This window comes from Dromaius novaehollandiae, chromosome 1 (assembly GCF_036370855.1).
Source record: "Dromaius novaehollandiae isolate bDroNov1 chromosome 1, bDroNov1.hap1, whole genome shotgun sequence".
In the NCBI taxonomy this organism is placed as follows: Eukaryota; Metazoa; Chordata; class Aves; order Casuariiformes; family Dromaiidae; genus Dromaius; species Dromaius novaehollandiae.
In genome coordinates, this window is record NC_088098.1 from 169,868,999 (window position 1) to 169,882,737 (window position 13,739).

Below are 13,739 nucleotides of genomic sequence, written 5' to 3' on the forward strand. Positions count from 1 at the left end.
GTTCTGCAGTGTAAATACTGCATGTGGCACCAAATTATCCATTGAAGAGCCAAACATATGAATGCCCAAAACATACATCCTACAGGCCGTGTAATACAGACCTCTCCTATTGCTTGTAAGATTTTTATTTTATTTTATTTTTTTAATTACAAATGTTGAAACTCTAGAATGTAAGCGCATACTCACAGCAAGAAAGTAAAACAGTAAAATGGTGTCAACTATTTGAATCATGTGGTAAACTCAGAAAGTCACTATCCTGATTTTCCTTGGGTTGTTCATCTGAGAACATGCTAGAGAAGCCCTCGCAGGTAATAGTAAGCAGGCTACTTCCATCCAAAGGACAGAAAGCATAAGCCTGCTTCATAGACAAAGGCCTGATTCTTATCCCATATTTAAATGCGAATCTGAAATAAATTGTTTTCAAGTAACTTCTGCTGAAGAAACATCAGATTTATCAGGGTGTGGCTGAAGTAGAAACCGTGTTGCCAAAGCAGAGGCCTGTTGCACCCATAAAACAGAAGCAGACTGAGCAGGACATAATTAGTATTTGCTTGCTTTAAACCTAAACATAAGCACACTAAAATAGCATAACCAACAACACTGTAAAACCATTTTGTAATACTGTAACACTACCGATAACTGCAATATTTGAGCACTTTGGCACAGCTAAAGGTAAGTATAAAGGTGATGCATAACTGCAAGTGGAGACTTGTGGTATAATTGCACGAACAGGGTAAGAGCAATGGATGTAGAACAGATAGGAAACATGCCTGGAGGAGCCGACAAGTGCTGCTCCTAAAAACAAGCTAATCTGTCTTGGGAGCAGATGAGAGCCACTCTTCCTTTCGAGAAGGATGACCATCGGACCATAGCCGTCAGTGCTAACTACATGGTATCAGCTCCATAGTATTGAAAACACACAGCTAGCATAGGAAATGTTTGTTAAAGACTCACTATGTGAATATGCAGTGGTAATAAATAATCATGTGTAAGAGCTAACCACTGGCAATATGTGTTACTAATGAATGTCAGTCTAGTAAAGTGCTGTTTTGAAGCTGGCCAGATTTGTCTTTTAAGCACTTCCATCATGGTGATCTCTAGCCACCTAACTGATAGATACAAGCATTTGTATCTGTATACACACGTATATTCAGTTGCAACAGTCGCATGTAAAACTGCATTTTATGTAATGTATATTTTACTCAAAAATTCCAAGAGATTAAGGCCCAGATTGATCCCAGATAAGGTTTTGTGGGGGCTGAATCCTAGCCTCCAGTATGTATCCATCCCCACTGAGCATAAGGATCCTGGCTTAGTCACCTCGGCAGCAATGCTGATTTATCCCTGCCATTGGCTAGGGCAGGACAGAATTGTTAGTGGCTGAATCAATAAAATGATCTTGGTTAAATAAAAAGCTTTAAGGAGTTAGAATTAGTGGCTGGGGGCTAGCAGAGGCAGTGAGGGATTTCTCAAATCAGCTTTTCCAGAGGACAAAAAACAAACAAACAAACAAACCCCAAACTGCATCCTGAGTCACCACTGCAATACTCTAGTTTTACATCAGAATAGTGCGTGTGAAATCATTTGGGATGCAGTGATGTAAAATTGAGTAGTACAGTGATTAATCAGGTCACAAACCTATTTCCCTTTATTTCTCTGAAGCGTTATTTAATTAAAAGTAAAATGTCATGTGGGATTGGTCCCACAGCATGGTTTCTAGGCACTGCATAAATACACATAAGGTATTATTTTATTGTTATTAACATTTCATGTATTCAGTCTTCCCACAGTTTGCTGATGCCCAGCAATTCTCTTTTTAATGCTCAGACACCACTGGATGCTCTCCTAATGGATAATTTTGGAAAACTGTTCAGAAATTTTCTACTAGATAATTCCAATTCATGTTAATCAAAACAAGGGAAAATAATTTGGACAAACCCAATTTTGAAAAAAATCATGAAAAACTGACATCAAATTCTGATTTCCTAATATTCCATTCTAATTTTCCATTTCAGAATGTGTTTTGGCATACATTAGAAAATAAAAAATAACAGAGACATAAAAAACCCACCAATCAACTCAAATGGTTTGTTTCAGATTTCTATTTTATGCTATACTTCAAATTATTAATTTGCTTTGCATCTTTGACAGGTTGTTTGTTTTGTTTTCATAATATTTTCTAGCAGAAAGAAGAAACTGATAGACTTCTGGAACAGGAAACCACTTCCTCACAGTTCTCCTATTTATACAGGAAGTTCTTATATTAATTTTTATTCCAAAATATTTCTTAAGTGAGAGATACTTTATCTTTCAAATGGTTTATTATTTATCTCTGAAATCAGTATGCTTTTTGAAGTCTCAATTTTGAGTCAGGAAAAAGACTGAGGAAAGAAAATATAAATTTTTTCCCAGTTAAAATAATTAAATTCTGGTGAATTAAGATATGAATTAATAAGAAAACCAAGGCTTGATATTACTGTCACACCGCATAACTACATTAGGCCTCCAGAAAGAAAATGACTGACATACACAACCTTTGATGCATAAAATCAAGTTTCAGAGAGGACAAGAAGGAGGCAGCAGGCCTTTAACTTTTCTTTTGGAACTTCTTTGTATAACTGAGGAGTTCTGTATCTCTAAAGTGCTGGGGTAGAGTGCAGGGCAAGGTCTTCTGAGACTTGGGTCTATTTCTGGCTCTATCAATGGCTTGACGTGTGACCTTACCAAGGTCAGTGCCTCTGTTTTCCAAGTTGTTGAGCAAAGAAAATTATACTGTATTCCATTGTAAAGGCCTTTAAGATCTGCTGATAAAAAGAACTGGGTTTTACTCTTACATGAGATTTGACTTTTCACATTGTACCCTTGAGTGATGAATGATGATAATTAGCTACCATGTTTGCTCAGCAATAGATTTCAAAGTGTCTTTGGGCTGTATAATTCCTTTGACTTTTCATACAGGGAAACTGAGGCACAGGAAAGAGCAATAACTTGCCCAGAGACATGTCAGTAAAATATTGCTGGAGACAGGAGTAGGGCAAGTGTCAGTCTCAGCATTGTGTTCTGCACATTAGCAAATGTTTCCCTCTCCATAATTATACAATGAAAATACATCAGAGTTAGAGAGAATGGAAGCATGCTCTTATCTGCTTTTGTCCATTTAAATGATCCTTACATTTCCCTGAGAGTATGCTGTGGAAATGGATAAGAAAAGAATTAATGAAAACACATTATAGATATATCATTCAAGCTGATGTGATTCAGTTGGACTATCTACGTAAGCAATAGATCAAAATTTTGGACCCATTTTTTTTTTTAAGGAAGATACTTTTGGATAGAGCTACACTTAGTGTAGCTCTAAGTGACATTGCTATTTATATCACAGGGGTTAATTCATGCTCTTCCTGTCTTGATGCAAGAGTTTTCATAAGAGGATGGAAGTAATTTTTAACTAACTTTACATCATATGAATACACTTTACCTTAGTCAGTTAAATATATTGGAGAGTGACCTGCTATTTTAACCTTTTGCTCATTTTCAGTCTCTAATGTTTCAGGAAAGAATGAAATAGGCAAACTACAAAAAGTTCACATTAGTAAAAGTGTAGTGCTATATTGTGTATTGATCACGCTACATGGGAGTCAAGTCTTGCAGGATGTTGAGAATTGTTGTAACAAGTGCTTAAAATGATAACACTGGAATCTGTTCCAAAAATATGTGCTGAGGTTAGAACACGGTGCAAATGTTGCCATTTCTTATTAAGGACTATAAAGTTATACTAGTACTTTCCCTGCAATATCTAAGCAAGAAAGCAAACATTACTCACAGTTCTAGTTAATTGCACTGTAATATTTTTTCCCCAGCCTAAACGCATGTGTATTAACACAAAGTAAAAAAAAAAAAAAAAATGTAGTTCAGTGCTGCAGTGCTGAACACTGCAATGCCAAACTTAAGATGCAGAAGCGTGGAGTGGAATCCAGATCCCTGAATCTGGCAACCAACCATCTCACACACTGCACTGGAAAAGTAAAGAATTAGGCCTTCATGTAAGGATTAGAGCATTGAAGGTGCAGCGCAGAGGCCATTTAAGTGAAATGCTGCAGTGGAATCTCAGTTCACATTTTGGGGTCAGGACTGCAGCAAAACATCTCCCTCTACCTGGGCTCCACGACTTGAAATGCTCTCCTGAAAGTAGATAACCCACCTCTGTTGTATTAAAATTTTCCTTTAAAGTGTGTGTGTGTGTATGCACGTGTGTGTGTTGGGGAGAGAGGAATAAAAGGAGGTGGCTCCCTATGTTTCTGCTAGCATTTGTGAATAGCATTCATAGGGAGCAGAACATTCTTCCCAGTCAAGACTCAGGGTCAGTTCACTGCTAAGCTGGAGGGGGCTCAAGTCTGTCCCTTGACCTTCCTAAAATACCCATTTCCTTTGAAGGCTTGCCACGCCTGCAGACTATGTCATCAGCTGCAGCCAGGAGGAAAAAAAAAAAAAAAAAAAAAAAAAAAAAAAGTCCAGTAAAAGAAAGAGATAGAGGAAGAGAAAATACAAATGAATATGTGTGAATTCAGTGTTTCACTAGGCAGCTGTTCTGAATACTCCCCTTGGTAAGGACAGTAGTTCTGGATTTCAGTCCTGTCCTAAGAACTGCTCAGGTATTTTAATGCAGGCAGTCAGAGCGGAAACTGGTTCAGAAACCCAGAGTAATATGTATAGTTTAAATAAAAAATGCTGGCCAGGACCCTGGCCTAGCTGCCCATTAAATAAATTTCTTGCATCCACATCATCAGAATTTCAAAGTGATATGACTACATGTTTTTTATGGCAGAGTACACAGGTCGGGTATACTCTGTGATACCTATTCACTTTTCTGGCATCTAGCATTTGACGCTTTTAAGAATATCCCTGTTTAAGAATTGGCCCTACTCAGGCCAATGTTTCCCAGATAAAATTATCACAAGTGCTAATGAATATCTACACTGGAGTAAGAATGTTTATAGGCTTTACTGCAGGCTCCAAGGTCTAAACCTCTGATATGTGAAGTCCATTAGGTCAAAGTCAGGCTCATCTGAAAGCACAATGCAAGCAGGTCCTCCCAGGGCTCCACACACCCTGGTGGGTGCTATAGGCAGTAGGCTGCAAACTCTTACTCCCCCACTGCCTTTCTCTGGTTCAAGGGATCTCAAAATCTTTCTTGTAAAATACAACAGCTGCAGCAAGAGGGCTGGTAGCCTGGTGGTTGAGGGTACAAGCCAAGAAAGAGGAACATGTGGGCTGCAATTCCCTTACACTGTAAAGATAGAGAATTTTGATTTTCTAATCCTGAGCCAGTCTCCTACCCACTAGACAGAAGTAGGCAAACTACTTCTTCAAGTTTTTTTTCTTTTCTTTCCTTCCTTCCATCATCATCATCATCATCATCATACAACACAGCATCATTTTGCAAAGCTCCGTCTGGTGAACATATCACAGGGAGATCTGGAACACATTCACATGTCACTGCCCTCAGGAAAATGAGGAACAAAAACACTTCGTTTCAGAAACCTTGTCAAACCTAAAAGTAATTTAGGTGGAAATCCAGTAGTCCTGTGAACACTGTCCAGTGAAACTGAGATACTGAGATAGAAAATTCCGAGAGGAGAACCTTGTATAAGCTTAACCCTTCCTCCTACATTTAGTTAAAAATGGATAAGCTGAACTGATTTAAAGTTGTTTTATATACCAGGGAAATGTAGCTTCTTCAGGGGGTTGCATCAAAGTATTGAGGTGCCAATGTTAACTTCCCCTCCCAGAATAGCCAAAACTTGAATAAAGCCATAATTCCAAATGAAATTATGATACTTCATTTTTTTTATTATACTGACTCCATCTTATTTTGGAGTGTACACACACACAGTGGCATGTCTACAGTACAGGACTTCTTTACTGTGTTTGTATCTCCCACAGAAATAACAAAGCTGATTTCAGACTAGATAACATGTGTACAAGTGGGGTATGTACGGTAATAATTTCTTCTATAGAAACTTTGCAGCTGCTCTGAGTTCTGCTTTCCAACGTCTACAGTCTTAGATAAAATAATGAGTTTCTGAACATGTTCTGATATAAGATAAATACATCATGAACCAGTGTTACTTACAAAGTCATAGCAGCAGGGAGAAGGCAGATTACCAACTGGGAAAACTGATAAAATCGTCCCATAACCTTTGCCCATTTCAAGGTATTTTCCATACTAGGAGTAAAAATGTTCCTATTCAGAAGGCAAGTGTGATGCCCAAGTCAATCTGCTCATGTTTAATCAAGGATGGGAATTTGTACCCCAAAGAGAGGCACAATTGGGAAGCTCATTGTCTTAGGCTTCTAGAAGTTGCACAGACAAACAGAAGGTAAAAGATGTCAGCTAGGGCAAAGAGCTAGAGAAAATATGCAGAACTGATCTCTCCTTGGTGTGGCTGGGGTGCTCTGATCCAGTGGGTAACTTGGAAGTGATAATGTGAGCTCCGGTTATTCAACCTGTGTATGGTTTGCAAACTGGGATGCATATCTCAAATTTTAAAGACCCAGATTCAGTGGTATTCCAGTGCTGCATGATCTTTACCACCCTCTTTAAATAAAAGAGTGAAAAATCTTAGCCACAAAGATCCCAATCAACCTGATCCAGGAGCAAGTGTTTTCTTAAAATACCTGCAGCCAATGTTTCCATACTTATTTCAAGAAGACAAGAAAATCTGAAAATTTAGCATTATGGCACTGAGTAAAGGTAGACTCATTTCCTGACCCATATACATCCTTCCTGTGTAACTTGGTATACAGAAGCAAAACTTCAGATACCACATCCAAAATGTGTGATGCCTCTTCTCCTCCCTGACTTGTCTTTTAGATGGCAATCTCTGCATGGCAGATACTCTCCCAGTATATATATCAACATATATGAGACATATACATCTCTCTATATTTCCAGTGTATACAGCTGCTAGTTGTAAACTATCTAAACATTATCTCTTGGAAGTTACATAGCATACAAAAACACTCTTACGTCTTCTGGCAAATGTTTTACCTTCTCTTTTCACTTTGAATTTTCAAGGCCCCAGATGGCTTCCACCGGTTCCCACCTCTCAGCAGATCCCTTGGAAGAAGCAGGCAATTTGTCCTTCATGCTCTGACAGCAGGTCATTGTCTCCTTCTTATTATTTGATTCATATTTATTTATTTAACATCTTGCTAATGTTCAGCTCCTCTGGTTGCATTTTGATTGTTTCTATGGTGCCTGAGCAATTTTAATAGCACGAAGGTAAAGATGCTATGGAGCTTTATTCTACAGCAGGCAGGGAACATGCTCTTTAGCCCTCCTGCCCCGCATCCTAATGACTATTTGCTAGGCTCCAGGATTTCAGCATTTCCTCCCTCGTGCCACTACTCGTGGCGATTGTGTCGCCCTGCTGCTGCTGCTGCTGCTGCTGCTACCAGGTGAGTGAGTCTCCTACCCTTATCCCTACCCCTGCCTGGATCATTACCCCTGCCCCTGCCCTTGCACCTAGCCCTGCCCCGACCCGCTCCCCTTCCCCTCGCTCTCCCGCCTCTATCCCAGGGGTTTCCTGCGGGCTTCCCTGCCCCCGGCTCCCTCTGTAATTCCTGATCCACGGCAGGTTTCCAGCCTGCCTGACACCCCACCGCGCTCCCCCCCCCACCCCCCCCCAGGCACCGAGAGACAAAGTCAAAGAAACCGACAGGAGAAATGAATTAATGCGCCTCAACGTGGCGCCAAGTTTCCTTTCCTTCTTCTTTCTCCTAATGAAACCACTAATACATTTCTTGCCATGCTTTCTCTCTCAGTGGCATTTTATCTCTTCTGCCCGGCTTGTAATTTATCGGGTGGGCGCTTTCAGGGCCAGGATTTCTCTCTTTTTTCGTCTGTTCCGTTTCCTTCTCCTGCTCCGTTCCCTCCCCCCCGCGCCCCCCGCGCCCCATCCCCGCCCGCTGCAGCGAACCGAGAGGCTAAATCTTCAGCCCGAGGACCTGAAATGGCCACGGCAGCTCTTGCAACTTTTATGTGGTCTGATCACATTAATTTGATAAGCTCGTCGGTGCTAGGACGTCTCATGTGCTCGGCAGCGGCAGCCAGGGAAAAGCTTTGATCAAATTAGCATGCCGCCGGGACCAGGGGGTGCGGGCTCCATATGGCTCCCTGACTTTCCCTATAAATATCCCTGCTCCAGCCCACAGCGGCCTGTTACACCCCCGCCCCTACCGGGATGCTGCGAAGTGCCCCGGCGGGGCCAGCGCGGGGTCGGTCGGGCGAGCGGCGGCCCCCGCGCCCCCTCCTCCCCAGCACGGTTGTACGAGGCGGGAGGAAAGGCGGGTTTCCACTCGCACCACCAGAGGTGCAACTGGTTCTCCGCTCGTAGGCATCTGAAAGCCGTCCAAACGATGCAGAAACTTTAGTATGCTCGGCTCCTTTCTCTAAGGCCAGGCACCGATTTTTTCCGCTGTGTAATCTGTTTTGTCAGAAAGGGGGGGGGGGGGGAGAAGGCTGGAGAGGGGTGGGGGAGGTAAGCAGGCGTTGTATTTCCACGGAGAGGGTATTTAAAATGTCCCTAGAGAAATATGTATGCATATACATACGTGCATCTCTGGATATTTATATATAGATAAGAATGTGAAGATGCACAACTGTCAATTTGAGCCCTCCCCTCCTTAAGGGAAAAACTGTACTCCGTAGGAACAGGTAGCATGAATTGCTAACAGTGCAGCAATCCCCTCCTCCCTCATTTCTTCTCTGCGATCACCTAAATTATAAATATATATATATATAATGCAATAATCCATGGTTCAACATTACAAAGAGAATGCCAGCAAGAGACCAAATCCAGCCTGAAACACTATAGACTGAAGGGGAGGAAGAAATGCGTTTAAAGCAACGATAAAAATGGCGTGCAGTATAATTACTTCAAACTGCTATTCGCTTGACACCCTGACACTAATTCTATTCAAGCCATCGGGAAATAAAATAAGGCGAACGCACCTTCCTAGGCTGCTAGTGCAGTGTGAATGCGTGCGAGTGGGGGCAAAAGGGAACTGGTCGGGAGGAGGGGAATGCTAAACTTTCCATCTTAAAAGAAACGAAAGAAATTAAATAATCCATTTAGGAGAAAGCATCCAAATAGATCGACAGCTTTTAATGCCAGAGTTTTTAACGCTTGCCCTGTACGTGGATTGATTTTTTTTTTTCTCCAGCATTCCCTCAGCAGATGGATTTTTGCCACTGCAGCTCAGCAGAGGGTGTCAGATCTTTCAGAGTGCACCAGGTTGAAGCGAGGAGAGCCTCTTAGCAACTCTCCCTCTGCGTGCCTCGCGAGCGTCTGCGAGCCGGCGGCGGCGGCGGAAGAGAAAAGGCAAGAAGAGCGAGCGAGGAGGGAAGCAAGGCAGCGCGGCCGGCCGGGCGAGGGCGAGCGAGCGGGCGGAGCCGCGGGGCGCAGCGGCAGGGCCCGCGGGCGGAGGATGGACAGCCGGGCGCCGCAGCGGGGGCCGCCGCCGCGCCGCGCCGCCGCCTCGGCGGGCAGCGCCTAGGCTGGGGCGCGCTTCAGCACCGGGGCGCTGGACAGCGCCCGGCGGGCGGCGCGGGCGGCGGGCGGCGCGGGCGAGCAGCGCGGCTCCGCGGCAAGGTCAGTGCGGAGCGGAGCCGCGCGCAGGCGGGCAGCCCTCCGCGCTCCCACCGCACCCTCCGCCTGCCTCTGGCATGCAGCGGCTGCTGCTCGCCGTGCCGCCGAGCCAGCCCGGCCGGCAGACCTCCACTTAGCTACCCGGGAGGTGTCAGGGAGGGGGATCGAGGAGGGGGATTTTTTTCCTTCTACTTTTTTTTTTTTTTTTTTTTTTTTTTTTTTTGGCGTGCCTTGCAGTACGTGCCTGGATAGTTTGTGGATATAATTACTGACTGGAATCTGGGCTGTTGCAGTTGTATGTGGCGGGGGGGGGAAGAGAGGGATACAGGAGAAAAGAAAGAGTCCCCCCCTCCCCCCTTCGCCGACCCTCCCTGCTCCCCTTCCCCGCATTTTTCCCCCCCGCTTTGGTGGTGGTTCGGACATTTCATGTATTGAATGAACTGGAATTGTTTTCGGTGTGAGGAGGATGGTTGCTGTTACTTTGTGATGAGATCGGGAATGAATCGCTCGGTTTAAAAATGCTGCTTTGGATTCTGTTGCTGGAGACGTCTCTTTGTTTTGCTGCTGGAAACGTTACAGGGGACGTTTGCAAAGAGAAGATCTGTGCCTGCAACGAGGTAGAAGGGGATTTGCACGTAGACTGTGAGAAAAAGGGATTTACCACCCTGCAACATTTCACCGCCCCAACTTCCCAGTTTTACCATTTATTCCTGCATGGAAATTCCCTGACTCGACTTTTCCCTAATGAGTTTGCTAACTTTTACAATGCAGTCAGTTTGCACATGGAAAACAACGGTTTGCATGAGATTGTTCCTGGGGCTTTCCTTGGGCTGCAGCTGGTGAAACGCTTGCACATAAACAACAACAAGATCAAATCGTTCAGGAAGCAGACTTTCCTGGGGCTGGACGATTTGGAGTATCTCCAGGCAGATTTTAATCTATTGCGGGATATTGACCCGGGAGCATTTAGGGACCTAAACAAGCTAGAGGTGCTGATTTTAAATGATAATCTCATCAGCACCTTGCCCCCCAACGTGTTTCAGTACGTGCCGATCACCCACCTCGACCTCCGGGGAAACCGTCTTAAAACCTTGCCTTACGAGGAGGTCCTGGAGCAGATCCCAGGCATTGCTGAAATCCTGCTAGAGGATAACCCCTGGGACTGCACTTGCGATCTGCTATCGTTGAAGGAATGGCTGGAAAACATACCCAAAAACGCTTTGATCGGCAGAGTGATTTGTGAGGCTCCCACTAGGTTGCAGGGCAAAGATTTAAATGAGACCACAGAGCAAGAGCTGTGCAAAAAGAGCAGAGTGGATTCTAGTCTAGCTGCTCCCCCTGCCGAAGAAGAAACCTGCGATCCTGGTCCCATTCCAACCCCCTTTAAAATACATGGCAAAGAAGACCCTGCCACGCCAGGATCTGGTCCAAACGGAGGTACAAAGATTCCCGTCAACTGGCAAATCAAGACCAGACCTACGGCTGCCGTGTCGACAGTTAGCGTGAAGAGCAAGCTGCCGGCTACCATGTCCTGTCCTCAGATCTGCAGCTGCGATCAGATCCCTGGCTCGGGTTTAAAGGTTAATTGCAACGACAGGAACGTGAGCAGCTTGGTGGATCTGAAGCCCAAGCCGTCCAACGTGCAGGAGCTGTTTCTGAGAGACAACAAGATACACACCATCAGGAAATCCCACTTTCTGGATTATCGGAAACTTAATTTGCTGGATCTGGGCAACAACAACATAGCCACCGTCGAGAACAACACCTTCAAGAATCTCTTTGATCTCCGATGGCTCTACATGGATAGCAACTACTTAGACACCCTCTCCCGGGAGAAATTCGCTGGGCTGCAAAACCTGGAGTATCTGAATGTAGAGTTTAATGGGATCCAGCTGATCATGCCTGGCACTTTCAATGCGATGCCCAAACTGAGGATCCTCATCCTCAACAACAACCTGTTGAGGTCTCTCCCAGTCGACGTGTTCGCCGGGGTCTCGCTTTCCAAGCTGAGCATACATAACAACTATTTCATGTACCTGCCGGTGGCGGGGGTGCTGGACCAGCTCACCTCCATCACGCAGATCGACCTGCATGGCAACCCGTGGGACTGTACTTGCCCCATCGTGCCTTTCAAACAATGGGCAGAGATGCTGCGCCCCAAGGTGATCATGAGCGACCTGAGGTGCGAGTCCCCAGAAGATTTCTTCAAGGAGGATTTCGAGTCTCTCTCCAACGACGTGATCTGCCCGCAGCTAAAAGTTTCGCCCACGTTAACTTCCACTAACAAAAACAGCACTGGGATGGCAGAGACAGGTACTCACTCCAACTCCTACCTGGAGACCAGCAGGGTCTCCATCTCGGTGCTGGTGCCAGGGCTCCTGCTGGTGTTTGTGACCTCTGCCTTCACGGTGGTCGGCATGCTGGTGTTCATCCTGAGGAACAGAAAGCGCTCCAAGAGGAGGGACGCCAACTCCTCCGCCTCCGAAATCAACTCCCTGCAGACGGTCTGCGACTCGTCCTACTGGCACAACGGGCCCTACAGCACCGACGGAGCCCACCGGGTTTACGACTGCGGCTCGCACTCCCTGTCAGACTGAGCCGGCGGACAGGGCGCGGGGGTCGCGGCCACTTCTCAGCCAGCGGCCGGGACCGGCGATCAGCCTCGCCCGCTCGTGGCACTGCTGCGCGCCCGGCAAGGGACGGCCCCAACTAAGCTACCTTTCGTGAGAAACAAGACACACACACACGCACACACACACACACACACACACCAGCCCCAGCAAACACTGCGCGGGGGGAGCCCGCGCAGCTCGGCGCAGCTCGGCGCACCCCGCGGCGCCTTTGGCGAGGCCGCCGCCTGCGCGCTGCCGAGGTCGGCGGGGGAGCAGCGAGAAGAGAGGATCAGGCTCCTTCGGCCCCGGTGGGGCCAGCGTGGCTCGTGGTTTGGTCGGGTTGTCGCTCTCTTTCGTCGTTTGGCTTTTTTCGCCCCCGCTCCCCGCGGAGCGAGCCCTCGCCGAGAGGCCGGGGTGAGGAGGGGGGCAGAGGAAAGGCCGGTGTCGGCCTCCTCTTGACAGCAGAGCAGGAGTGGAAAGTTGCACGAAGGCATGAATGTAATGTAAATAAATGACTCCGACTCCGAAAACAGACAGACAAACGGACCAAAAAAAAAAAAAAAGTGCTGCATGGCTCGCATGGATACAACGCACCCCAGGGACGCTCCAGCCCCCGCCTGGAAGCAGCGTCTAGTTCACACCATCATCCCTCTTACCCGATAAGTCCCTTCGTATCAAACCTTCTATATACAAAATACAGTATAATAATAAAAAGTGCCATTTCGCCATTTTTGTGTGATCAATAGGCAGTAGAGATCGTACTTTTACCGTGGGAAAAAATTGTAAAGGTTTTATTTAAGACATAATTGCATGAATATTCTCATTGGATCATTTCCTTCCTTTTTTCTTTTACTTTTTTTTTTTTTTTTTTGGAGGCGGGAATTACTTTGTTGGGAGAGATTTGCTTTGTTGCGGGTGGGTTTGGGGCTCTTGGCGGGGGCGGGGAGGTTGGTTTTCTTTTCTCTCTCTTCTTTTTCAATATGCATATTCAGTATTGCCTTTCCATCTGAATGTAAAAATTAGTACCCTTGATTTCTATTATGGTAACAGTGTAAACAGTCAAAAAAAAAAAAATCCGAGGCAGTTAAGCATGACCAATTAATGTCACTCTAGTGCTTAGCCTGCAAAGTTTAATGGTAGAAAATTCTGTGCTGTTGTAAATCTTACTATAACTTGAGGAAATCAGAACTGAGAAAGTAAGCGAAACTTACTAATTCTATTCGAGGATTTTATAATGGCATATTTTTTCAGTATTAAAGTGAAAATGTTTTCAACTCCGGGTCCTTACCATTTTTCCAGCACCAGCTCTTGCAAGTGGGTTATCTGGGTGTAGGGGACAGAGCTTCCTTTCAGTACTCCCTCTGTGTGTGTCTCGCTCCCTTCTCTCTCTTTCTCTCCCCTCCTCCCTCCCTCTCTCATTCATTCACACGCAGAGGCACAAACACCCTTCCCTCACCCCTTCGCCAATGTAAAT

The 13,739-nt window shown here is 45.4% G+C and overlaps 1 protein-coding gene across 1 annotated transcript; it reads left to right on the top strand.

Annotated features, from left to right (window-relative positions):
* The first annotated feature begins 9,647 nt into the window (after positions 1 to 9,647).
* Positions 9,648 to 13,369, top strand: SLITRK1 (SLIT and NTRK like family member 1). Its single transcript, XM_026120824.2, has one exon. The coding sequence runs from the start codon at positions 10,172 to 10,174 to the stop codon at positions 12,248 to 12,250; it is 2,079 nt and encodes a 692-aa protein (XP_025976609.1). The 5' UTR covers positions 9,648 to 10,171; the 3' UTR covers positions 12,251 to 13,369.
* Positions 13,370 to 13,739: the final 370 nt, after the last annotated feature.